This window comes from Passer montanus, unplaced genomic scaffold, assembly GCF_014805655.1.
Source record: "Passer montanus isolate IOZ18808 unplaced genomic scaffold, ASM1480565v1 scaffold39, whole genome shotgun sequence".
NCBI lineage: Eukaryota > Metazoa > Chordata > Aves > Passeriformes > Passeridae > Passer > Passer montanus.
Window position 1 is genome coordinate 7,636,070 of NW_024368707.1, and position 26,154 is coordinate 7,662,223.

The 26,154-nt window shown below is 50.6% G+C and overlaps 3 protein-coding genes and 1 non-coding gene across 4 annotated transcripts; 3 read left to right on the forward strand and 1 right to left on the reverse strand.

Moving 5' to 3' along the window:
* The first annotated feature begins 162 nt into the window (after positions 1–162).
* LOC120506523 lies at positions 163–223 on the forward strand. The gene has a single exon (XR_005628528.1). It is a non-coding gene; the product is annotated as a U7 small nuclear RNA (small nuclear RNA).
* Positions 224–262: 39 nt separating this feature from the next.
* CUNH12orf57 (chromosome unknown C12orf57 homolog) lies at positions 263–944 on the forward strand. The gene is made up of 3 exons (XM_039718034.1): positions 263–328; positions 408–584; positions 658–944. Exons 2-3 carry the CDS (start codon positions 461–463, stop codon positions 804–806), a joined length of 273 nt encoding a protein of 90 aa, XP_039573968.1. The 5' UTR covers positions 263–328; positions 408–460; the 3' UTR covers positions 807–944.
* A 136-nt stretch (positions 945–1,080) lies between these two features.
* On the forward strand, positions 1,081–15,701 carry PTPN6 (protein tyrosine phosphatase non-receptor type 6). The gene is made up of 16 exons (XM_039718033.1): positions 1,081–1,962; positions 2,141–2,242; positions 7,180–7,302; positions 7,611–7,805; positions 9,862–10,081; positions 10,850–10,966; positions 11,132–11,248; positions 11,647–11,743; positions 12,131–12,210; positions 12,316–12,465; positions 12,557–12,688; positions 12,924–13,078; positions 13,378–13,445; positions 13,818–13,969; positions 14,764–14,861; positions 14,969–15,701. The coding sequence occupies exons 2-16, from the start codon at positions 2,229–2,231 to the stop codon at positions 15,075–15,077; spliced, it is 1,827 nt and encodes a 608-aa protein (XP_039573967.1). The 5' UTR covers positions 1,081–1,962; positions 2,141–2,228; the 3' UTR covers positions 15,078–15,701.
* A 3,692-nt stretch (positions 15,702–19,393) lies between these two features.
* PHB2 (prohibitin 2) lies at positions 19,394–26,045 on the reverse strand. The gene is made up of 10 exons (XM_039717802.1): positions 25,825–26,045; positions 25,660–25,744; positions 25,509–25,588; positions 25,120–25,304; positions 22,689–22,818; positions 22,135–22,238; positions 21,643–21,720; positions 21,025–21,101; positions 20,791–20,796; positions 19,394–19,968 (listed from the first exon to the last, which is right to left on the reverse strand). The coding sequence occupies exons 1-10, from the start codon at positions 25,949–25,951 to the stop codon at positions 19,938–19,940; spliced, it is 903 nt and encodes a 300-aa protein (XP_039573736.1). The 5' UTR covers positions 25,952–26,045; the 3' UTR covers positions 19,394–19,937.
* Between the last annotated feature and the right edge of the window lie 109 nt (positions 26,046–26,154).

The following is a 26,154-nucleotide window of genomic DNA, read 5'->3' on the forward strand; positions in this document are numbered from 1 at the left end:
GTTCGGCGGCCGCGGAGCCGCAGGTACCGGCCTGGAGAGCGCCGGGTGGGCGGCACCGGGCCGGGCACTCACGGAGGAGGCCGCCCGAGAGAAAAGCGGCTCTCACCCTCACCTCGGGGTGCATCGGCCCGGAGGGGCTCCCCGCCGCGGCGCTGTTCCCGGCAGTGATTTCAGCTCTTTTAGAATTTGTCCAGCAGGTTTCCCGCGCTCGCGGGAAGCCGCTCCCACAGGCCGGTGCAATGGCAGAGCGGGGCGGGGCGGCGCAGGCGCGCCGGGGCCTCCGCGCAGCCCTCGGTGCCGCCGGCGCTGAGCGCGGAGCAGGCGAAGGGTGAGTGCGGGCGAGTGCCCGTGTGGCGCCGCTGGAGGATGCGGGGTCCGGCGGGCGGCTGAGTGCCCGTGTCCCGCAGCCGTGCTGGCGGAGGTGATCAAGGCGTTCGGGGCGCCCGAGAACGCGCAGCGCATGGAGGAGGCTCGGGACAACGCCTGCAACGACATGGGCAAGATGCTGCAGTTCCTGCTGCCCGTGGCCACCCAGATCCAGCAGGACGTGATCAAGGCCTACGGGTTCAGCAGCGACGGCGAAGGTGGGTTGTTCCCCGGGGCCGGGCGCGATGCTCCGGGCCCGCCGGGCGTCCCGCCCACCCCCTTTCCTTGCAGGCGTCCTCAAGTTCGCCCGGCTGATCAAGTCGTACGAGTCGCAGGACCCGGAGATCGCCAGCATGTCCGGCAAGCTCAAGGCCATGTTCCTGCCGCCCATGACGCTGCCGCCGCACGGCGCCGGCACCGGCGGAGTTGCTGCCTCCTGAGCCCGCGGAGTTCTCCCGGTGCCCTCCTCCCAAGGTCCTGTCAGCCCTGGGAACGGGGCACTTGGACAAGGGAGACGCGGTCCTGGAAGGAATGGGATGCTTTGTGTCTGCTCGTGAATAAAACGTGTGTTGAAAGTGCCCGTGTTCGTGAATGGCCGTGAGCTCAGCAGCGCTGCTCCCTGGCGCACAGGCAGGTACAGCATGATGTACTTGCGACGCTCTTTTGGGAGGCCCACCACGCACCATGTTCTGCAAAAGGCTTGTGCAGAGCCTCGGTGTGAAGCCCTAGGATCTGCTATCACAGAGACAGGCATTAAGCACTTTACAAGGGCAAGCATTTTCAGGCGTGCTGTTTGAAGCATACCAGGAAATGTGTCCCTCAACACGATCCAGTGCTGTTCAGCAAGTGTTGTAGATGCCACTGAGGCCCCTGTCCCAGCAGGATCGGTGCTAATTTACTGCTGCCCCCAGTGCCTGTGGCTGCCTTGTTTTGTGGCTGAATGTGCAATCCAGCACTTTATCCTTAGTGAAAAAAGCAGCAGGGAGCGGCCGAGCGTGGGAGGGCTGCCTGCAGCCTGGACTAGAACAACATAAACAACATAAAATTTTTATCTCACCTCTTTTTTTTGGACTGCGGAGGGATCATCCTAGTGGCGCAGCCGTGCTCCTTTGCAATGTTTTCTTTCCCGTGTCATTCAGAGGGACATCAGGTATGTCTGTCTGTAGCCTCCTGCCCTCTGTCCCTGTTGCCATAGGAAGAATTGAGGTCTTTGGCGACAGAAGGGAGGGGGAAAGGGCTGAGAGGGAAGGAGGCAGGCCTGGTGGAGCAGGGAGCTGCAAGCCAGGTGTGCGGGGCGCTCTGCGCTCGGAGTTACAAAGCGGGCAGGAATGCAGCCAGCGAGGGCGTGAGCTCCGGGCATGGGAGGCAGGAAGAGCACTCGGTCCCTTCCGTCTCCATCCACCTCTCCGAGCCTGGCCTTGGCCTTCCCCCACCCCTTTGATTATTCATTAACTACAGTCCAGGAAGTGCTTTGCAAATGGTGAAAATTAAGCCCGCGGCTTGCGGCCCGAGGTTTGCCTGACCTGGAGCTGTCTCCTCCTCAGCCCGCCCGGGAGCAGGCGGGGTTCGGGGTTCGCCTGTGCGCATCGGGCTCAGGTGAGTCACGGCAGGCGCTGCCAGAGCTGCTCCAGCGCCCGGCACTCACTGCCATGAGCATCCAGCCCTGCCGCCGGGGTGCCCGGCCACCTCTCCTCTACCAAGGTCTCTGATCTCTCCCCCAAATCCGTTTCAAGATCCTTTCTTGGTAATTGCAATATTGCTTTATTTTCTTTAGTGGGACCCCCTTGGTTGAGGGCTGTGGTACTTCCTCCACCAGCTCCTGTCAGTCCTCCATCAGTGGGGATCTGAGAGACAAGACCCTGATGCCATCCTGTGGGTGAGTGCTGTGAATGCTAGTTAGGGCAAGAAAACAAGAGCTGTTGGTGAGAAAAAATAAAAATACCAGCAGTAGGAATCAGGCACAGAAGGAAAAAAACCCCCACTTTTTAATAGGAGCTGCCTATTAAAGGTAGCCAGAGGACTGGAGCTCACTGTGCTTTACATGGTTGCTGTTGCTCCTCCTCACTTTGATAACAAGCAAGCAGGGTTTGTGATGCCCAGTCTGCTGCAGTTCCTCTGCCACCCTGACGCTGCAGCATCTCTGAATGGTTTTGCAGAGAGAGATGTCAGCTGCCTGGCCTTTTAAATTCTGGTTATTCCTTTATTGGATGCAGTCTTTCTAGCCCTTTATGGAACAAAAAGCGGGACATACAATCCTCACAGTCAGTCCAAACAGGTACCCTGCTCTGGAAGGGTGTCAGGAAATGGGATTTGCACTGGCATTACTCTCTGGTAAGAATTTGGGCAACCACAGTGGTCCAGCACTGTGCTGGAGCCCCAAGGCCTGCTGGAGAGCATGTGGCTTTGGCAAGTCACAGGAAGATGGTCCATCTGCCCATCACCAGGCAGCCTTTGCTCTGCACTGATGACTGAACTACAACAGACTTTTGGTACAGAACAGCAAAACCTCCTGTCCAAAATCATCTCCATGCTGAGGTTTAGAAGAAGAAGATTAAAAAATGCAATGCTCATTCTCAAAAAGGGCTCCAAATTAACTCCCCCCAAATGTGAGGAAAGCATGGAACAATAAAGTTGTTATCTGAGCAAGAGGGTGCACAGTGTAATGGGAAAAGCAAGGAATGTGATACTAAGGAAAGCGCCAGCATGTGCTTTTGTAAAGGCAAATATGGTCCCGTAAAACTGGAGGGTTTTGAGGGACTTAGCAGGCTTGTGGATAAGGCAGGTCTGGCCAGTGCAGTTTGTTTGGATTTAAAGAATTTGACAAGATTTTCTCATCAAAGTCGTTAAATCACAGCATTAAAAAAGAAGATTAAGGTTTTCTTGAGTAAAGAATTACTAGAGAATAGTAAATGGAGGGTGGGAATTAACATCCCATTTTTACAGTAAAGGGAAGTCATCAGTGGTCAGATCACAGGGACCTTATCTGAAATACACAATGTTCAGTATATTCCCAAGTGACCTGGGAATACAGCTTGGTGAGGTGAGAAAACTGGATGATGCTAGAAAGTTATTCAGGATAATAGGGTGGGAGACAACTTGTGAATAATTTTGGAAAGACCTAATGGCAGTGAATGAGTGGGCAGTAGAACAGCAGATGAAAAGGCTTATGTAAAACAATGTTCATACAGAAAAATAATACAGTTTTATAATTGCATATAAAACAATGGCTGTGAACGAATGGTAACCTCTCCTTGATTATAGAAGTCTGTGCAGTTGTTAGTTTACTGCTTGGTTGTAGTGAACATCGGGAAGCACCACTGTCCATGACTCACCAACATTTTGAACACCACCGTTCTGTGCCCACCTTCACTCTTATCTCCAAATCAAGATGCCAGAATTAGAAATACCTCTGAGAGGGACAGCAAAGGTGGCCAGAGGTACAGAATAGTTCTGTACAAAAAGAACCCCTTAGCAGGGCTGGAGTCTTCAGCCTGGCAAAGGGTTGAGGATGGATACGGATATTTCAGGTCTGTTACCACGAGCAGCTTGGAGCAAGGGGAGAGAAACAGGAATCACCCACTGATTTTCCTTTCTTTACAACAACCAGGTGTTTAAAAAGAGTCAGGGAGCAGGTTATACAGCGAGTCAAAGGAGGGGGTATTTCTGTAACTGAGCAATGGAGCTCTTTGCCAAAGGGCACAAAATTTGTTATGCATTTGACAGTTGACTACAAGTAGCTGCTGATAGAGACTTAGGAAGCACAAGGGCAAAAGAAACTATACACAATCTTTCTCTCTGCTCTTCCTTTGACAACTATTTTGACCTCTGGATTGCCTAGTCCTACCCCTGCTGCCCCAAAACTAGCTTAGGTGGCTCAGGGCCTTATTCGTGTGAGTCCTGACATCTGCCAGGGTGGAGGTTCCTCAGCTGCTCTGGGGACCTGTGGCAAGTGCTGAACCCCCTTGGGGGGGAGCACGTGTGCAGTTTTTCCTGATACCTAATCAGAATTTCCCTTGCTGCGAGTGATGCCTGTTGCCTCTTGTCTTTTTCTTGTGTCCCACAAGAAAGAACCTGACTTATCAGCTCTAAACCCCCACGGCCCCTTTCAGGTAGTCTCAGACAAGTGTTAAATCCCTCCTTAAGCATCTTTTATTCAAGCTGAATAAACCCAGCTTGCTCTCTGCTATGCTCGAGGCTCTTCACTTGCATTAGTGGCATTATGCTGGATTCTTTCCAGTTTCTCAGGGCCTTTTTTTTTTTCTTGCAGCAATCCAGATGTGTGTCTTTTAATTAGCTATTTCATTTATCTTCTGCTGTAAATTTGTTACTGTGCTAGCTGTGGCCTGGTTCCGCAAGGGATTTACAAGATGAGGTTCTAACACCTGTGTTGTACTGAAAGCCAAACAGTGTAAGAGTTTGCTGAAATCTCTTGACCTCTTAATTATATTAAAAAAGTGTTTTAGTGGCTCCATTATAGCCTAATTATATTTAGTGGCTCAGCTGTTCCATGCTGCAGCCATTTGGGAGAGCAGCCTTGAAGATACCGACTGATGGCTTCTCTGTGGTGACATTTCCGTCCCTTGCTGGTCGTTTTTAATTGGAGGGCCCAGATCAAAGGCACCAGAGCGGCTGCATGCATCCACTCCTTTCCTAAAATGAAAGCAAGCAGAAGCGTAAACTCATCCTGTAAATTATGTGATATGGGATTTTTGTCCACAAAAATACCGTCAAGAGATTGCACTGCACCCTGTGGCTTGTCCTTCTGGAGGATACTGAGTTCCGTGGGATAAATGCTCTCTTGCCCTTTCTTATTCTGGTCTGGGCTCTTTGCAACGTGTTCTTTCCCTGTTCCCCTCTGTCCAGCTAATGTTCAGTTCCTCAGACAGATTTTCTCCTTCAGTGCAGGGATGCCTAAGTTTTGGTTTTCATCTGCCTTGGCTTCATGTTGACTCAGCATACTCTAATATGCTTTTTATATCAGGAATTATTTTTTGGGACTTCTCCCTGGAAGTTCCTGCCTTTTCTCCCTTGGCAATAAGCATAACTTGTTTCCTGTTCCTGCTAGACTGATTTAAGTGCTGTCTTTCTGGTGCAACTTCTGCAACTTTGCGCAGAAGTTGTTCCCTTGAGTTGGTCCTGTGCATTTAAAGTCTCCTTGGTTTTTAATATCAGTTCTAAGTCAGTACCTCTGGCTGCCTGCAGCTCACTGCACCCCAGCTCACCATGTGCATGAAACTAGAAGCATTTCTAAGGAAGCTGTTGTAGGTGCCTGGGTTGCCTTTCTAGCAATGAAGTTTAGCTTCCCACTCCTCTCTCCTGTACTTCCCTTTGTTGCTGGTTTCTGTCTTGGCCACGAGTTTTTGTCTAGGTCTTAGCTAGCAGCCTGTTCATCTTTTTGCAGGATTTCCCAGTCTGGTGGTGTGGGGGGAAGTCTGCAGCTGCTGCTGCTTGAAATGAGCAAGGCTCTTGCTGTTGCTGCTGCCCACAGCATACAGGGTAGCTGAGATGGCCCCAGGGAAAAGCCAGGATCCTTTGCCAGCTGGATTGCACTCTTAGGCCACGGCTTAGCTCCCATTCTTTCACCAGACCTGCAGACCTTGAAACCAGTGTTGTGGGCAGGGCAGTCATGGGCCACAGCTGGAAGCAGCTAGGTGACTGGAATGGTTTTCCTTCTTTATACGTGGTTGTCCAGGCTGTCAGCTTTGGCCTCAGTATGGGGTGCTGGCATTTTGAAGGTCCTTGGCTCAGCTCCCTCAGTGCTGTGTGGGCTCTCTGTAGGTAGTAGCTGTTTGTCCTGGTCTCTGCCTGCCTTCCTGGGCAGCTTCACCACCCTCTCCCAACCTCTCCTTCCCTTTTGAGCTGCCTGTGTCAGTCCCATCCCATGGCAGGCTGGTTTCAGGCAGGCACTGCTGTGCTCAGAGCACTAGCCTGGACCTTGAAGTCTGCAGCTCTGGATTCACACGGATTCCCCCCTGTGCCTGTACAGAGCATGTGGGACATTTGGGACCATTTGTGTTGCTCGTTGGCCTTTTAGAGGAAAAGGGGAACAGAGGACGAGCAGAACTGAATTTTGTGAACACGGCCAGAACCCAAGATGCATGTGAAGAGTCAACCCTTCTGTGCTAAAGACAGGGACCCAAAAATAATAGGGGCTATGGGGAGGAAAGACACAAAAGGAGAAGCAGAAGTGTATGCAAAGTAGCCTGGGGCTGCGGAGTGGATGGCTCAGAGCGCTTCCTGTTCCCGGAGCTGTGCGTGCCCTGCCGTGTACGGGCTCGCGCCTGCCCGTGCCCAGCAGCACTGCACTGCGGGCCAGAGATCCAGGCACTGCCCAGGAAAATGTGGATGGAGAGGGTCTGAATGGACTGACAGTCGACTGCAGGAGAGATACATGGCCAGCTCCCAAGAGGCGCAGGAGCAGTTTGGCGTTGGGTGCCTCAGCACAGACCTCCGACTTCCCTTTCCTTTCCAGCGCAAACTGATTTTTCCTCTGTGCTTTTTGGGTTGCTTTAGTGGCAGCCACTTGGCCACCTCTTCTTTCTCCCTCCACAATGGTGAGGTAAGAGGGTCTGAGAGGTCTGTGTGTGTAAGGAATGGGAGCAGGGAAGTAGGATGGATGAGGGCAGGGGTGGCCCTGGAAGCTGTATCTGTCATGGGAATCGTCCATAGGCTGGAGGAGGCATCAGGCAGGAAGGGATGCTGCTGCTGATTTTCACCTAGGGATGCTGACTGGGGACCATTCACCCTGCAAGTCTCCACAATAGTGCCTGGCCTTTGTTATTCACTTGGTCTTGCTTTTATTTTCTCTGCTAGGTGGTTTCACCGTGACCTGAGTGGGCTGGAAGCTGAAGCCTTACTGAAGGGACGAGGTGTCCATGGGAGCTTCCTGGCCAGACCCAGTCGGAGGAATCAGGGGGATTTTTCCCTCTCAGTCCGGTGAGTAACTTGGACCCCAGCTTCTGTCTTTGCAGTGTTACATACACAGATTGCCTAGATCCTCACATGTCCTGTGGCATCTTCTTCATTGTGTCTCTATTCCTCTGAGTTCTTCTCAACTGTAAAATGACCTCAGCTTCCCAGTGTCTTCTAGAGCCTCCTTCAAGCTGCCCAAGGAGCTTCTCTTTCCAGTCATCTCCATTCACGGAGATGGTTTGCTCTGGTTCCATGGGTGGGAGGTAGTGCAGGACACTTTCCTGCCCCTTTTCCAACCACCTCATTGGACTGCCTCATGCTTTATTCCACAGGGTTGGTGATCAGGTAACCCACATCCGCATCCAGAATACTGGGGATTTCTATGACCTGTATGGAGGGGAGAAGTTTGCCACCTTGTCAGAACTGGTGGAGTACTACACGCAGCAACAGGGCTCGCTGCAGGACAAAGATGGAACCATCATCGACTTGCGATACCCGCTCAACTGTTCTGACCCCACAACAGAGAGGTACAGGCACAGCAAGGAGCTGCTGCGTCTGTGATTAATGTTTTATGGCCTCTTTTCTGTCCTGCCTGCATCCCCAGAGCAAACCCTTCAAAAAATCCCTCCTGCCTTTCTTAACCTCCTCTGTGTCCATGGGGACAGCATCCCCAGGAATAGCTGTGTGTACCTTGATCCATCACAGCAGACCTAGTGGGGATCTATTTTTACTTCTGGTTTCCGGTTGCCTTTGCTATTTATATGCTGTTTCTGAAAGAAAAGGTTGCGGTGTCCGGTGTGGCTCTGCAGTGGTCTGTGGAGGGGCACGTTGTGTGGAAACCCTCAGTTGTGCCCCAAACCTCCTTGTTATTCTAGGCCTGAGTGACTCACGTAGCTGCGAGCAGGACCATGTTCCCCTGCTATTCCTGGCCTGCTTAGTCTCCTTCCTGTCCTCGCTTTGCATGTGTCTCTGACACCAAGTTCCTAAATCAAATCAGGTGGTTTTGCCCTTGCTTTTTGCTTTCAGGCCCTTTGATGCAGCTCGGGGGAGCTGTCATGCCCTGCTCTGGGGTGACAAGTCCTTCTTGCACAGGTCCGCCTCGGGCACCTGGAGGCAGGGAGCAGAGATGCCCTGGGCCGAAACATCAGGGTACCCCCCAGCTTGCTCTGGGGCCAGGCTGCAGAGGGGCAGGTCTGCTGCTGGCTGTCCTCTCCAGTCAAGGCCATTGCTTCGTGGCCCCGCAGTTTCCTCCCTTCCTCCTGCGGTTGGAAACTTACCCCCTCCCCCCCTCGGGCTCTTACGAAAGCTCCTCTCACTCTCTCCCCAAGTGATTTTCCATCACGTGGCTCTGAAGAGCTGGGCTTTGCTGGGGGAGGGAGGAATGGGACCCATTAACCCCCTCCTAGCTGTGGGGAGGGGAGGCTGGGAGACCTCTTCGATGGGCAGGAGGGGCCAGCCCATCCCAAGGTGGCATCTGAGCACGTGGTGGCTGAACCATTCTCTGAGGACGTTCAGAAATCAATGACAACCCTGCAGCGAGAGTCACCAGCTGCTTCTTGCAGTGCATGGGGTGAGGGTCGACAAAAGTGACTTGCTGAGCCAAATAACTGTGTGAACCTCTTGCTGTACGTGGAGCAACCCCTTGCTCTGACCAGCTGCAGGGGAGAGTGAATAAATGCCCCGGCTGCCTCTGTGACTGGGCTGCGGTCTCCTGAACTCCATCTCAGTTCATGGGAACAAATAGCCCCCTAACAGTGTGAAGTTCACCACTACCATACCAGCCCTTCCCTGTTAGCTGCTCCATGGGAAGTAAATCCATTCCTACATCCCCATGGCAAGGCAGGGAACACCGTGGTCAAATGGGGATGCTCCTGACCTTGTGCTAGGAGGAGAGAAGGAGCTGCTGAGTGTTTGTACTGAGGACAAGAATGTGCAGATGGATCAGCTCCTTGTGCTCACTGCCATGGCCAGGGTGATTGCTGCAGTGTGATGTGCTTAGAGAATGGGAATTATCTTTTGAGTGAAGAGGTGACTGAGTTTCAGAAAGAGGAGTTGCTGGAATGGTTCTTTAATGGATCTGATCTCAACACAACCATCTGGGTGCTGCTAAATCTGATGGGAGAGTTTCTGACTCAGTGGGGGCTTATTTTTGTTTCCCTGGTGTTTGAGTTTCCAGAGCCCCTTGCAACAGTCCCAATAATACTGTGAGGTGCTGAAACACACAGACTACCCTCTCCCAACTGGTGTTCCAGGCAGAAACTATCACTAAGCTGTGCCTGTGTGTGTGTCACACTTGGTGCTTTCCCGCTGTGTCCTCCGGTACCACTTCTGCTCCCTAGGTCCCTTCTGTCTCTACCTCATCCCTTGCACTTTCCTCTTCTGCCCAGCTCTCCTCCTTCTATCTCATATGCTTTACCCAAGATCCTGCTCCTCCTTCCCTCTCTCATTCCTTCCTCTCTGTCTCCCCCTTCCTTTCCTCCTCCCTCACCCTTCCCCAGTGTTGCTGTTCTTCACTCATCAGCTCAAGGGCATCCACTTCCTGCATCTCCACCTCTTTTCTGACCCTCTCTTGTTTTTCCTTAGGTGGTACCATGGGCATCTGTCAGGCCCTGCAGCCGAGTCACTGCTCCAGGCCAAAGCTACCCCTTGGACCTTCTTGGTGCGGGAGAGCCTCAGCAAACCTGGGGACTTTGTCTTGTCTGTCCTCACTGACCAGCCCAAACCTGGGTCTGATGCTCCAGCTGGGGCAAGCGGTGCCTCTGGGACCCGGCTCAAAGTCACACACATCAAGATCATGTGTGAGGTGAGCAGTGGGAGGGCAGGACGAGAGGCGGTGGTCTGATGGATGTCACCAAAATGGCTGTGACAATTTCTCCTGTTTCTTTCATATGGGATGATGAGATTCCAAGGAGAGAATGCAACTGGCCTTAAATGGGATTGGAGGGCAATACACCTTCTCTGGGCTTTGATCCACTGAGAGCACTACAGCGAGAGCACGGAGCCGTGAACTCCATGTGCTCGGGGCAAGCTCCTCCGACCTCCCTGCCAGAGCAAATGCTTTCCTGGATGGTGCAGGGTGGTGCCTGTGGATCTGCCCCCCAGCATTGCCTTTTTCCTGAGCGTTGTAAGCTTTGTCTATGGGACAGGTGGAAAGAGTGGGGGCTGTGCAGCCTGGAGAGTCTGGGGAGATCTTACCGCACCTTCCAGTACCTAAAGGAGGCTCATGAGAAAGGTGGAGGAGGACTTTTTACAAGGGCATGGAGTGATAGAGCAAGGGGGAATGCCTTCAAACTGAAAGAGAGCAGGTTTAGATGGGATAATAGGAAAAAAATACTGTGAGGTTGGTGAGGCACTGGCTCAGGTTTGTCAGAGAAACTGCATGCCTCATTCTTGGAAATGTTTGAGGCAGGCTGGAGGGGACTCTGGGCAACCCAGTCTAGTGGAAAGTGTCCCTGCCCATGGCAGAGGGTTTGGAATTAGCTGCCCTTTCTGATGCCCTCCAACCCAAACTATTCCAGAATTCTGTTATGAACGTTATGAGTGAGACATTACACATTCTTCCTCTGTTTAGAATGGACGCTACACAATTGGAGGGGCTGAGATGTTTGACAGCTTGGCAGATCTGGTGGAGCACTTCAAGAAGATTGGAATTGAGGAGATGTCTGGTTCCTTTGTGTACCTGAAGCAGGTAAGTCCAGTTTCCTGTTTTTTAGTCGCCCTTTGGAGGTACTGATTTGTTGGATTTTTCTCCTTTATGCCCCTTTCCTTCTTTTTTCCATGGTGCACAGAGGACTTTGCTCTCCAGCAGCATCTCTCTCTCTCTCTCTCACCTATTGTGTTTTCCCATCCCCAGCCCTACTATGCTACGAGGGTGAATGCTGCTGACATTGAGAACAGAGTGCAGGAACTGAACAAGAAGACAAGTCTGTCTGAGGAGACATCCAAGGCTGGATTCTGGGAGGAATTTGATGTAAGAAACTACTGGGGGACATTATTTGGCTTCTTGGGAATTCTGCATGCACCACCTCATTTTCCATCCTCGATTTCTTCCTGTATACAAATTTCTTGTGTCTTGTCAGTTTATTTCTGAAAGAAATGTCTGTTTGGAACTGGTTCCCCTGGGGAATGAGTCTCATCTTTAAGTGAACCGAGTGATGTAGAAATGTGCTTTTTTATGGCTGGGAGAGTGAGTCACCAAGACAGTAAGGGCTGAAGCCTCAGGCTTCTCAAGTCTAGGTTTGGTTTTCACTTTTCTGCTCCCCCACAGCATGCCCATGTGTCATCAGAGCCATCACTGTGCCTCCTAGTGCCCACCTTCTCTATCATACATTGTGACCTTGCCGTGACTATTCTTTCTTCTGCTCTCAGAGCTTGCAAAAACAGGAAGCCAAGCACCTGTTTGACCGTCATGAGGGCCAGAGACCTGAAAATAAGAGCAAGAACCGATACAAGAACATACTGCCCTGTGAGTCTTGCTTTTCCACTATAAAATAAACCCAAGCAGACAGACAGGCAATGAAGAGCTGTCCAAGCCATCCCTGCCTCAGCCCACTCTGTCCTCCAGAGCAGGGTACAAGGTGTATGGCACTGAGGAATTAAGAGCTGATGAGGGAGGTCACAGCCTTTTCCTGGGCATCAGGAGGGTTGCATCACTCATTAGCTTCTGTGGTCCATCACAGAGGCAGAGAGATGGGAGGACAGAGTGAGATTGGTCTGAACACAGAGAGGGAGAGCTGAGGATATGGGGCATTACTGGGAATCGTGACTGAGGTGGCACAGGGTAGGGAGGGAGCTCTGTGTGGCTGTGCATGGAGTATCTCATTGCACTGTTCATCCTTCACTGCACCCCCAGTTGATCACTCCAGAGTCATCCTCCAGGGAAGGGACCCAAATATACCTGGATCTGACTACATCAATGCCAACTATGTCAAGGTGAGATTCTTGAAAGACAGCTGTGTGCCTGTCCAGAACAGTGCCAAAGCAGGGGAAGGTCTGCTGCTCCTGCAGCCCTCCTGACCCTCCCCTGTCTGCACTCAGAACACCCTGATCAGCCCAGATGAGTGCACCAAGACCTACATCGCCAGCCAGGGCTGCCTGGATGCCACAGTCAACGACTTGTGGCAAATGGTGTGGCAGGAGAACACACGCATTATTGTGATGACAACACGGGAGGTGGAAAAAGGCCGGGTAAGTAGCAGTCTTCCTTTTCAACCATTGCTCTGCTTTCTCTCTCTCCTGCCTTCTGCCCGTCCTCACCCTGCCCTCTCTGCCCACACAGAACAAGTGTGTGCCTTACTGGCCAGAGCTGGGCAGCACGAAGGAGTACGGTCCCTACCTTGTGCAGAACACCGGGGAGCACGACGCGCTGGAGTACAAACTCCGGCACCTCTGCGTGTGCCCCAAGGACAACGTGAGTGTGCCTCACCAAGGGCTGCCATCCCAGCCCCCACACTGCTACACCTGGGAACTGCTGGGTGCTGTGACAATGCTGCTGTTCTAGCATTCCTGGGGCTGCTTTTCCACCTGGTTTGGGCTGGAATCACACTGGTGGTTCTCTCTGGCTCCAGACTCACCTCTCCCTGGGACAGAGGCCAGGGACAGGACTGGGTTGCAGTTTTACCAGTGGGGTGCTTTGCTCTTCTCAGGGCAAGGCTGTGCGTGAGATCTGGCAATACCAGTACCTGAGCTGGCCTGACCATGGTGTGCCCAGTGAGCCGGGAGGAGTCCTCAGCTTCCTTGACCAGATAAACCAGAAGCAAGAGAGCATCCCCAACGCAGGGCCTATTCTGGTACACTGCAGGTTGGTACAGAGGCTGGAGTTTGAAGCATCCTCCATCCCTTATCTAGGGTGAGGTGCAGAAAGTCTGTCCTGCTGCTTCCAGCTCTACCCCAGGACTTGTGAGTGAAGCAAATACCAGTCCCAATATTTGCTTTTTTCTTCTTCAGTGCCCCCACACCAAACTTTCTACCTGTTGAACCCATGACTCTTTTGTGGCATTGCTGAACAGCTGCTACAAGAGGCACATGCTTCCCCAGAAGCAGCTGCATTTTGTTTCAGGAGCTGTCTTGCTCTGACCTCTGCTTGTCCTCTCCTTGCAGTGCTGGGATTGGCCGCACTGGGACTATCATCGTCATTGATATGATAGTGGAAACAATCTCCACCAAGGGTAAGAGCACCCCAAAGGATCTCAGCATGAACTGGACTACCCCATAGGGCTTTGCCTTTAAGTTCAGCTGCAGAGGGATGAAAACTATCAGCTGTCAGTGGGAGTAGATCCTGCCATGGCCCTAAGTTGTTCTGCTGGATCTCTGTTCCATATCCACTTATGGCTTTAGCCTTCCCTGGGCTTTGGCTTTTCCTCCAAGGCCAGACTTCAAAGATACTGAGCAGGGGGAGAGCTGGGAGGTTCATACAGCAATAAAGAGTATGGAAGGAGGTGAAAACTTCATGCCTGTCTTCCACTGTGGCTGCTTTCGGTAGAGAACTGGGCGAGGGGGCAGTGAATATGTCAATAAACTTTTCTGGTGCTCCTTGCTAGGGCTGGACTGTGACATTGACATCCAGAAGACCATCCAGATGGTGAGGGCCCAGCGATCTGGGATGGTGCAGACAGAGGCCCAGTACAAATTCATCTACATGGCCATCTGCCAGTTCATAGAGGCAACCAAGAAAAAGCTGGAAGTTATCCAGGTGAGAGAAAAGGGGCTCTACTGCCCTGTGAGACTAAGCCCTTCATGCTGCTGGCTCTGAGCCCAGGTGCTCTTTCAGAGGTTTTAAGCTAACACTGAGACCTACACAAACTACAATAGTGCAGTAAGATCTGTGTCCCTGTTCCTCTCTTCTAAGACTATTAAATTCAGGGGACAAGTTCATTAGCGGTTCAAGTACCAATCCCTTCTGAACTGCTAAACAGCAGTTAAATTTTAATACAGTTACTTGAACTATGTTCTGAATAATATCATCAAGTGCTGTTTTGTTACAAACTTAGTTTAGGTCAAGCAAAGACTTTCCTTGCCTCTTCTTTCCTCTTTGTCTTTCACATCCTGGCTTTTCCTGCTATTTAATAAGTGGTGTCTTTTCTCTTTCCTTGTAGCTTCTGGCTACATGCTATAGCTCTGCCTGTTTTTATATTTTGCAGCTGCAAAATCTTTTCCTGCTACTTAATAAGTGGTGTCTTTTCTCTTTCCTTGTAGCTTCTGGCTACATGCTATAGCTCTGCCTGTTTTTATATTCTTTAGCAGAAATTTGGGACTTCTGGGCATTCTAGTGCCTCCAGAGATTTGTTTCCCCACTGTTGCCTCCTGCACAAGGCTGCGTTTGCACCTGCTGCTCACCTCTGGCAGTGGCAGTGCGCTGAGCCCAGGCACTTCAGCAATCCACCAGCTTCCACTGAGATCCTAGCACAAAGTGGGGTTTAACAGCCCATGGTGCCTCAAGTGCACCTCCCAGACCACTCTTCTAAGCCTGTTTTTCCTCTCCTGCAGTCTCAGAAAGGCAAGCCAAACGAGTGTGAGTATGGGAACATCGCCTACCCCCCTGCCGTGAGGAATGCGCACGCCAAGGTTTCGCGAAAACCCTCCAAGTAAGAGCTCACCTACAGCACAGGCCCAGCTCTGCCTGCCCCTGGCAAGTCTGCCTGCTGGCTTGGCTGGCTTTTTCCTCTTCCTCATTTTTTCCCTGGTCTTACAGGCAGAAAGAGGAGTCAACAGTGTATGAGAACTTGGGGAAAAAGGAGGAGAAGGTGCGGAAACAACGCTCCTCAGAGAAGAAGATGAAAGGCTCACTAAAGAAAAAATAACCACACGTTGCAGGTACCCCCATGGGGGTTTGAACCTGGGCTGCAGGACTGGAGCTCACATCCCAGCTGGCCTGTCTCGCATTCCTTGCTCTTGCACTGGAACAAAGCCTTCCCCTTCTGTTCCGTGCCAGCTTTCAGTGCCGTGAACCAGAGCGCTCTCCAGCTCAGCTGACCGGCTCCACGGTCCCTTGCCTGCGCAGGCGAGCAAAGTCTCTCCAGCGCCCTCCTCATCCATTAGCAGGAAAAGGTCACGCCCCTCCTTCCCTTGCTCCCTGAGCACCGGGGCCCAAACTCGCCTTTGCTCTGTCAGCTTGAGTGGAATTCTCAGGGAAGAGCTAAGAAAGGTCAATCCAGGAGCTACATCTCTGCCCTACATCTCTGAGTTAAGTTTATCCTGTTTGTGTTCCCTGAAGCTTCAGCTTTTCAAGTATGGAGGTTTTGGCCTGTTTCAGATCAGCTCCTCTGCAATTCAACAGGAGACCTCCTTTCTTTAATACCAACCTTCTGCCCCTCTTATCCTTTTGCTATCTCATCCTTCACCTGGAAGCTGTAAATATACCAGAATTTGATGTGATGGCCATGTTTTCTTCTTTGTTTGTAAATAAACTTGTGTTTGTTTGACTACCAGGTCCCAAAAGGTTTTCTTCACTGAGTGTTAGCTGTACTCCTGATTTCACCTGCAGATCTGCAGACTTAGAAGGATGGCTCCAGCTTAGTTTTCCTGATTTTCTATTAGCTACATACTTCTGAACAGAAGCTGTGACCAATTATGGTGGCTCCTTGCTGTGCAGCTCAAGTGTTGGTAGTCAGCAGCAAAGTCTGAGCATGGAAAGTCAGGTGTAACAAACTCTGACACAGCTTTTATATCTAAATTTTACATGTGGGTTTTCAATATGTGAACAGACAAAGCCACAGCTGCTCTGACCTCGTGCTGGTAACAGTGCCACTTCCAGCAGCAGCCTGCTCCAAAGGCCTCCAGAGCCCCCTTCCCAGCACGATTTATACACAATGCATTGGGATGAAGGTCACTGTTTGCTGTCATTTGATATGGTAAGAAAGTTGGTTGGAAGCATTTGGAAGGCAGAAGACACTTTGTGAGCAGATGCTCTTTCCATGTGCTGGACTTCAGCTTCCCTCAGCCTGTGATCCCATGGGCCTGTGTGTGCATTTCCCAGCTGGCTTTGCTATTCCATTGCCACTAGAGGAAGAAACAGGAAAGAGGCAGTGGGGGAAATAGGAGGCAGGAGTAAAAATGGGTGGAGGGACATGTACTGTGTTTCATGATGCCAGATGCCCTCTTTTAAGCAATGGGAAGGGGCTAAAGTCCAAGCCTAAGGAAACACATACCTTTGCCTGAAACTCCTGGGTAGATTCAAAGGACAGGACCCAATTGTCTTCCTTTTTAAAAAGCTGCCACAGCCTAAAGCAAGGCATACCAAGGGTTAGCTTAAACTCTACCTGAAGCTTGAAAATGAAGACATCTTGTGGAACAAGCTCAGATTACTGAGAACCTTATTTGTGTTCAAATCCCTGAGCTTAATGTGTCCATAATGTCCAGTCTACAAAAAATTTATACTGAACAAAAACCTTCCTGACTGCACATCAAGAAATACAGCGCTGTCATAAGCAATCTACTCTTCTTTACATAGGATCTGTTACACACAAATACTTTGGGGTGACTATTTGAGAATGCATTTTCAAAGCTGGTTCAAAGAGTTTGTGCTTCCTTGACACTGCAAGTCAAAACACATGGGTTATACTTATAGCTCTGACTGCCAGGAAGCTTTAAACCAGGAATCCATAGATTTTATCTGTTCCTTTAAACATCTTGTGCTCTGCTTCACCAAGGAAGAAGTCCCCAAAGGCCTCTTTTCTTCCCTGGAGCGCTCAAGATGGAGTTGTTTGTAAAAAGAGATGGTTGGCTGTAAATAGACATGGTCTCAGGTGTGGCTCTTGACCATCGTGATCATGAGTAGCAGAGTTTAAAATCCTGGTAGTAGGAGAAAAGCTGTAAGTAAAACTACTGCCCTGGACCTGGGGAGAGCAGACTTTAGGCTGCAGGGAAGCAGTTAGTCAGGTCCCCTGGGAATCTGCTTTAGAGGATAGTGGGGTACATAAAAGCTACTCACTTTTTAAGGGGCTTCTTTTGAAGAGCACAGGAGCAGCAGTTACAATGTGTCAGAAGTATAGCCAGTGAAGCTGAGGGCTGGCTTGGCTGAGCAAGGATCTCCTTCTGCAACTTAGCAGAAAGTGTATGGACGTGGGAAAGGACAGATTATGCAGAGGGAAGACATGCTCCTTGCCACTCTAGGAGAAAAAAAAGCTCAAGCTCGAGTTGAAGCTGGCTAGTACTATGGTGGGTAACACCAGGCATTTTAAAGTATGTTAAGAGCAGAAGGAACACTAAAGGTATGTCACTTGATGAGGTGGGTCACCTCATCCCCGAACAGAAGCAGAGACATTTAATGCTGCCTTGGCTTCTTCCTCTGACACTGGTGGTGTCTGGAGTCCTGGGCTGGATGGCCATGGCTGGGGGAATGATGAACTCCCAGCTGACTGAACTTATATGGGATTTGCTGCTGCAAGTGAATGCACCTAAGTCTATGTGGCCCAATGGGATTCCTCCCAGGGTACTGAAGAGTCGGCCAATGCAACTGTGAGACCCCTCTCAGTTATTAATCAACAGCCTTGGGAATCTGTATAAGTTGACGTGGAGGCTGGCAAATGTTCCAACTCAAAAAGAGCAAGAAAGAAGATCTTGGTAATTACAGGTCAATGAGTGTCACTCTGGTGCCTGGTAAAATGACATAGAGGCTGGCAAATGTTCCAGTTTTCAAGAAGAGCAAGAAAGAAGATCTTCGTAATTACAGGTCAATGAGTGTCACTCTGGTGCCTGGTAAAACTGTGGAGAAAATGAGTCTGGAAGCTGTCAAGAAAAAGACTTGAAAGACAATGCAGTGGTTGATCACAATGCACACGAGTTCTTGAAGGGAAAGTCATGCCTTACAAATTTAATAACCTTTCACAACAAGGCCACCCACCTAGTAGTCAAAGGGAAGGCAGATGTGGAGTTTTTTCTTGGTTTTGGCAAAGCTTTTAATGGTGTCACCATATCCCTCTGGACAGCCAGACGTGTACACAATTTCATCCACACAAAACGGAACAAGAACCAATGCCAGATTCTGCACACGGAATGCTGCAATCCTGGATGTGAATACAGACTGAAGGATGAGACTGGGGTGCAGCCCTGCAGAAAAGACTCTGGCCATTCTGAGTGATGGCAGGCCCTGCCAGGTGTGTTATGCTGGGGTGTGCTAGGCACAGAACAGTTAACTGGCCAGAGAAGTGAGGGTCCTGCTGCACTCACCATCACTGCGTGCAGCTTCATGCTCCACAATACAAAGAGGAAATAAAAATATTATAATGTGTCCAAAGGAGGGCAACAAAGACAACAAGGAAATGTGTGACTTACAAGGAGCAGCTGAGGATGCAAAGTTAGTTCAGCTTGGAGAAGACCAAGGGCTGACCTAACACCTCCTCATCAGGGGCAGAGAAGGAGGGTGCTGATCTCTTTTCTTTGGTGTCCAGCAACAGGACACAGGAAATGGCTTAAAGCTGCACAGGGGGAAGTTCAGGTTGGATATCAGAAAAAAGGGTAATTTACAGGGTGGCCAAGCTCCATGGGGAGCAGTCATGACCCTGAGTCTGTCTCTGTTGAAGATGTGTTTAAACAATGCTTTCACCTAAAGTTTAACTTCTAGATTGCCCCGGACTTGAGCCTTGTGAGTTCCTTCCAACTCCAGAAATTCTATGATGCTGTGATAACCACAAAGCCCTAAATCTTAGGGCAGCCCAGAGAAACAGCAAAGCAGCTCCTCCTAAAGAACACAAGATCTTGCTGTTGAAACACAAGCAAAGTAGAGTTTCGTCAGTGGAGGACAATTTCACCTCCTTTTTCAGCCAGGAAAGCAGAGGAAAAGTCCAAGGTGTGACAGTGGAGCCAGGACACAGCATAGAGATACTTTTGTGACCTGGAAAAGCAGGTAAACCTACCCTCATCTGCAGCCCTCACAGGCACCTAAGGAACCAGCCCCAGTCACCCACACAGCTCTATGAGCACTCAAACATCCCTCCTCTCTCCCCACACTGTGATGATCTGCCAGTGACCACGAGTGTATTTCTTTCTTTTGTTCCTTTCCCTTTCCCTTCATCACCCTCATTCTAATTTCAACCAAATAAAATCTCTGTTCCCCCTGCCACTACATAAAATAACCACTTTTTTTTTCCCATGCACTAAGCACACTTAGACACAAAAATCTGGTTGTTTTTTTTCTTTTTTAATTTTTACAAATATCTGAAAGCATCACTGAGCAGACAGTGACACAAGTAAGATATTCCAGCAGTGACAGGCACCAAATGAATGGCATTGTCCTGAATTCAGTCCCAGGTTCTCTTGGGATCAAGAGTGAAAGAGAAACAAAATTTACTAGAAAAAAAAGCCTGGTGCTGATGGCAGAAGAACTCCCTCACTTGGCCAAAAAATAATTTGATATCCTACACAAATCTAAATATTAAGGAAGATTAGAGGCAAATATCCATGTGGGTTAATACCAGTAAGCCCCTTTGCCCCCTCTCCAAATTTAACTGGTGGGATGAGGAAAGAATTACAGCTGCCTAGAGGCAGAGCCCATTCCTGTAACTGAGTCACCACAGATGGAGCAGAGGCATGGGGACAAAATCTGGCAACTGGATTAAAAACTTCATAGTGAGGACAAACAATACTAGTGGAGGGAGTTCAAAGATCCTCACTCTTATCTTCTGCTGGTCAGCGACGCTGGTTCTAGGAATCTTCAGCTTCTTTCATTTCTTCCCTTTGAGTAGGAGACTGTCACTGAAAGGGAGACAGAAGGGAGTCATCAGTACAAGTCACCAGAAAGTACAAGCAAAGCTGTACCAGCTCCTCAATATGGACTCTGAGGTATGGGCCACACCCAAAGGATCTGGACTTCCAAGTCCTTCCTATTAGGCAGGTGGTTTTTTTCCCAAAGCCCCTTAAATCTTCCGGAACAAATATAACAGAATCTGGTCAGAGGTGAGGAAGAATGATGTTATAATCAAAGATCCCAGAGAAAAGAAACCAACTCTGGTTTCTCTTCTCAGTTCTGAGTAATCTAAGCTTTTAGCTGCATCCTGTTAGCTCAGTTGGCACTGCCTATTTCAGTAAACACTGGACAAATTAGGCAAAGACATCAAACTCCTGACAGCTCTGAAAGCGGGAAATGGGGTGTTCTCACATAAATTGGAAAACTTTTGGAGAATAACAAAAGCATCTTCCCTGGAGATCATCAGCCCAAACCACCATAAATTCCCAAGATCATCTGCCTGCCTCCTTACAGCCCTGTCTGCCATAACCACAGGATGCCCTGTACATGTGATAGCTCAGAGAAGGCTCCACAGTTACTGCTGCCTTTCCCATGCAAGGCTCCTTGTGAGGCACAAATGGAGCTCCAATTACTGCACATTCCATGTTATGTTTGTGTGGTTCTCTGCAAGGAAAGCTTCAAGTTTCACATCACAAATGGGAATTGAGGTAGAAACTGGAATAAACTTGCTGGGGCCAAAATGGTCCAGGCCAGAAACATCCCAGGCACCAGGAAACAGCGACACCCTGGTTCCAGTACTAACAAAAGGATTAAAATGTACAGTGCCTTACCTTCCTCTGTGTCAGCAGATGCAGTTAAGGGGTGGAGGGTGGGAAAGAAAAAAAATAGAGTAAATTGATGAGATTTAAGAAAAATCCCCATTCCCACAGTAGGAGAGGCTGCTCCCTATTTGGCTATATCCTCTGGCATCAGGCTCCCCTCAGAAAAAGATCCTGAGAGAGCTCCAGAAAGGGGAGCAGCTTCCCAGGTAGGGTGCAGACAACCCAGGCACCCAGCCCCTTTACCTGGTGAAGGCCTCATCCTGCAGGTTCAGCACCAAGTTATCTGCTGTCAGATACACACGGTTTTGTGAGGCAGCAATCTGAAAAGGAAATGCATTACAGACATGGCATCAAACACTAAAAATGCCCATGGAGGAACAGCTCTAGGAACCCATCTCCCCCCTCAGATGCAGCATTCTTGTTAATTACTTAAGACCCCATTTAAATCAATGCAATTCCCCAAAACAACTCCCTACTTCTTGAGTTCCCATCCCAGAGCCATCAGACTTTCTAAAACAAGTGTTCATTCTGTCTCTCTGTCACAAAGACCTTTGATCCCACTTTTATCTGTCCCCCTTTCTCAGCTGCAGGTAACCAGAAGCTTTTGGTGGCTGCAGCTGAGGGTGGGTGATGGAATCTGATGTGGATCTGGGCCTTGTCATATGAAGGGCATGAACTCTGAGCCTCACATCTAATTGCAGATCCTTGCTAAATCTTAAGCTCTGCTTGAGCTGGGCAGGAACAAAGATCAGGACAGCGCAGATCACATTCGCCTTAAATTCATCATGTGGCCACTGGGTGGGGGGACACAAGGACTGCAAAAGGACAAAGGGAATTTGTCCTGTGTGCCCAAATGCTCACCGTTTTTGAGATGTTCTGAGCAGCTCGGATCTTACGTAGCTTGATGTAGCCTGGATTCCTGCTGAGAGCTTCCCCAAGGTACAAGGGAACGAAAGTTAAGGAAAATCACGCCAACAGAAGCCGCTTACCCTCAAGGAATTCTTCCTAAGCCATATTAAAGAACTTCTTAGTGGGTAAAATGCAATCTCTATCCCAGTAATGTGGGCCTTTGGGCAGGCATATTTTCCCCTGCCCAGATGAAGAACGTTATGGATTACGGTCACACGCAGCCAATAAAGTTAAACTTTACAACAAGGCGCGCAGGCCCACGGCCTCCTCTGCTCTGACCTCAGACAAACCTCACTCCAGCCGACTGCAGCAGGGGGAAAGAACAGTGACCTACTTGAAGCTATCATTTCATCACAGTCTCCTGAGCATGAGCCCAGTGTGACAGATTCTCAGGACTGCCAAGCTCCCGAGCCACATCCCACAAAATCTCCCGAAGCAGGATATCATCTTGGCAGCTGTCGCTTCTCCCTCGGCCTGAACTATCTTCTGCTTCTGCTCCTGCTTGGCCTTCTCCACCAGGAACTGGGCACGCTGTGCCTCCTGCTGGGCTGGGGGGGAGAAGGGACACAGGCATTGGAACCACATTGTGTCTTCAATCAGAACCTGACAGCTGAGATCAGGGGCTCTGCTTCCCAAAGAACCAGTAACATTCTGGGACCACATCCAAGTACAAAATATACCTGAGAGCACTTTACCTTTTCTTGAGTAAAACCCACAGCACCCAGACCACCCACAGTGAGTGACAGAGTCCCAGTCTGAAGAGGAACCTTAGTTTTGGGAACTCAGTCCTTCCAGTGATCTATCCCATTAGCTAAGACTTTCTGGTAACACTTGCAAAATAAACCTGTCACTAAGGAGGCTTAGAAACTTGTAACCCTGTACCTGAACTTATACAGTGACACAACATTGATACACTAGCCCAAATTCCACCTCTTTGTTTAACAACTCAGGGGGGAAAAAAAGGCAATCTACCCTTTTCAGGCACCAATGGAACTCACCCACTTGCTTAGCCTCCACAGCAGCTGTGTATTCACGACTGAAGCTGAGCTCTGTGATAGCCACATCGTCCAGGATGAGGCTGAAATCCTTGGCTCTCTCTGTCAGCTCTCGCCTAATGAGCAGAGACACCTGAAACACAAACACAGCAACAAGAGTAGCACCAAGCACAGGCTGCTCCTCCCTTCCTGAGCACTCCGAAAGCAAAGCACAACTGCTCCTCACAGTGTTGGGAGAGACATTCCCCAACCTGAGCTCCAAACCAGGGACCATCAACACTATTTCTGAGCAACATATCCACAGCCACAAAAAGCATTTTCAAACTCTATTACAGCTCATTTATAGTTACTACTAAACTGTTCTATGCGAGTAACACTGTGAAAGTAAAAAACCTTGAAAGTGTCTTTTGCTTTCACATCCTGACACATCCAGTTCCATAGTTCCCACAGATTTGGCAATCAGCATTTCTTTATCCACCCTGGATTTGGCACTGTTTGCAGGCTGTGCTTTCATAACTGTACTCCAACACAAAAAAAAGAAATGACCACATAGTTTTTTAACCTGTACCACATCTCTTAATTACAGTACCTACTTGTCAAGTATAGCTACTCCACTTTTTTGGCTGCTTTGGGTGGGTGTTGCTGTTAGATACTTTGATTTATTCCACACTTACTTCCCAGCACCTTTTTCAGGCAGCCTGACAAGACCTGCACCAAATATTGACTTAAACAGAAACTATTGCTACAGTATCACATGCTTGGCCAGTCCAGCATTTGCTTTTACTTTTACTGCACCTGCTTCTGAGCACAACTCTAAACAGCGACAGAAACCTTTCCTGTGTGAACTGTGAGTGCACAACTACACTAAGACACCACATTTTTTCTATCAATCCCTTTATACCACTTTATAATAACAAGCACTGGATGGATACATGACAAGAAGACAAATGCAATCCAGTTTGTTCCAAAATTTCAGAGATCAAAGAATGATTCTTATCTGAGATCACAGATGCTTAACAGCCTTTGCTTCCAGCACAGCTGAAACCCTCACAGATATTCTTTGCTGTCCCATCCTCTCCATGAAGACCAAATCCCTCCAGTGCACTCCATGTGGAGGAGCACAAGACCCTGAAGCCCCTCACCAGAGGGATGAGGATCATTTCTTGTAACAAAACCTGAGGACACTCAGTTCTACTCTTTGGTTCTTTTGATGTGGATCAGAGATGTGGTCTCCAACAGCTGAGAGATGCTTTGTATTTCATCTAACAACTTTTCCTCTTCAGAGCCCTCCTGGTGCTGCAGGAGTCCTCTAAAACCTTCTACAACAAGAGCAGCACCCCCTCTCTGCACCAGCTGCTACAGAGGATGAGAACTCCCAGAATCCCTGCCAACCAAACTGTTACAACACAAACTTTCACAAACAGGCCATTTTTAAGCTGGATATTTCTAATATTTTGCAACACTCCCCCAGAGGACACTCTAAGCTTTTTCTAATCAGAGCCTGCAGAGAGGGTGCCAAGACAACTGAGCCAGGCTCTTCCCAGTGATGTCAAACAACAAAACAAGAGGCAATGGGCAGGAACCAGAACACAGGAAAATGAGGAATAACTTCTTTACTGTGCAGGTGACAGAGCACTGTAACAGGCTGTCCAAGGAGCTTGTGGAATCTCAGAGACATTCCAGAACCATCTGGATGCAATCCTGTGCCATGTGCTCTGGGATGACCTTGCTTGAGCAGGGAAACTGGACCAATGACCCACTGTGGCCCTTTCCAACCTGACCCATCCTGTGACTGTAAACAGAAGCTTACTGCTACCTTTCTGAAGCATCCACCACTGACAGGTCAGTGCTTTGTTAACTGCTCGTTCCCACTGCTTTTCAGATCTTTCAGAACTGTTTAATTTTCTCTGACAGCAGAGGATACTGAATGGTTCCAAGACTAAAAGGCTTGACTAACAAAAGTCCCAGTTTTGAGTCTGCCTAGTCTAAGAAAACCATTTGATCTGTTGGTTAATGTTAATGAAGGGATAGCACATGGACTAATAACCCAAGACTGGGGGGAAGCAGGAAGCTTCTATCTGGCTGATCTATCAAAATCATTGGATCTGGCTGCAAGAGGGTGGCCAGCCTGCACTCAAGCTGGGGCAGTCACAGCTACCTTACTGACAGCATCCTGACATCTGTGTTCTTAAAGCCAGTGCTGTGCCCCACGCAGCAAACCAGCTCTCCCTCCCCCAGTGTTACATTTTGGGGCACTTTGTGCACCAACAGACCCAGCTTCCTCCTCAGAAGCTGCCAACACAGTATTTGTGCCTGTGCTGGAATCCAACTGCACGAGGGGCACACTTCATATGTGGATGCACTACCCCAGCTGAACACAGTCACTCTTCCTCCCCCAGCCAGCAGCTCCTCTGCGGGCCGAGCCAGGGCTCACCTGGGCCCTCTGTGTGATGAGCTGCGAGGCGTTGAACTTGGCCACGACGCTCTTGAGCACCTCGTTGACGATGGAGGGCAGCACTCGCTCCTCGTAGTCCAGCCCCAGCCGCTGGTACATGCTGGGCAGCTCGGCCGCGTTGGGCCGCGTCAGCACCCGCAGCGAGATGTTCACCATCTGCAGGTCTGCGGGGACAGCCGGGGCTCAGGGGACAGGCAGGGCTCAGGGGACAGCCGGGGCTCAGGGGACAGCCGGGGCTCAGGGGACAGGCAGGGCTCAGGGCACAGCCGGGGCTCAGGGCACAGCCGGGGCTCAGGGCACAGCCGGGGCTCAGGGCACAGCCGTGCCTGCCGCCCCGTGCCTCCCACCTCGCGGCCCCTCTGTCTCACCTTTGGAACCAGTGGGGGAGGAGATTTTCCGCGGCCGCGCTCGGATGTCGTAGATGATGGGGTACTGGAACCAGGGGATCCTGCGGGAGCGAGGCGCGTTAGGGGCGAGGGCCCCGCCGGGCCGGGAGGGGCCGGGGGGGCCGGGCCCTACCTGAAGTGCAGCCCCTCGGCCAGGATGGTGTCCTGCTGCACGCCGCCGATGCGGTTGAAGAAGATGGCGCGCTGGCCGCCCTCCACTGCGGGGAGAGAGCGGAGGTTTGGTTAGCGCGGGCGGCGGGCGCCAAGGATCCGAGCGGCCGGGGGGGACTCCACTCACCGATGAAGACGGACTCTCGCACGCCGTAGGCCAGGGCACCGGCGCCCAGCAGCAGCTTGAGCGCGGTGCCGACGCCGCGGGGCCCGGTGGGCAGCCGCCCCGCCAGGTCCTTCAGGTTCTGCGCCATGGCCGCCCCGCCGCCGCCCCCGCCGGGAAGGACACCGGAAGGAGCGACCGCCGTGCCGCTCCGGCGGGAAACCGCGGCGCCGGGAGCGCCCCCGCTGCCCCTTCCCGCCCCCTGCACTCGCCTTCCGGCGCGGCGGCCGCGGCGCTCCGGAAGCGGGTCCGGCCGGAGCCAGATAGAGGGCGCGCCCCGGCGCCATCTTGGGT

Coding starts and splice junctions, on each gene's coding strand:
- CUNH12orf57 (XM_039718034.1), top strand. CDS start 461: ATGGAGGAGGCTCGGGACAACGCCTGCAACGACATGGGCAAGATGCTG. Junction 585..657: donor GTTCAGCAGCGACGGCGAAG/GTGGGTTGTTCC, acceptor CTTTCCTTGCAG/GCGTCCTCAAGTTCGCCCGG.
- PTPN6 (XM_039718033.1), top strand. Junction 13,970..14,763: donor AAAAGCTGGAAGTTATCCAG/GTGAGAGAAAAG, acceptor CCTCTCCTGCAG/TCTCAGAAAGGCAAGCCAAA. Junction 14,862..14,968: donor GTTTCGCGAAAACCCTCCAA/GTAAGAGCTCAC, acceptor CTGGTCTTACAG/GCAGAAAGAGGAGTCAACAG.
- PHB2 (XM_039717802.1), bottom strand. CDS start 25,951: ATGGCGCAGAACCTGAAGGACCTGGCGGGGCGGCTGCCCACCGGGCCC. Junction 25,745..25,824: donor GCGAGAGTCCGTCTTCATCG/GTGAGTGGAGTC, acceptor CTCTCCCCGCAG/TGGAGGGCGGCCAGCGCGCC. Junction 22,819..25,119: donor TCATCACACAGAGGGCCCAG/GTGAGCCCTGGC, acceptor TTTGTGTTTCAG/GTGTCTCTGCTCATTAGGCG.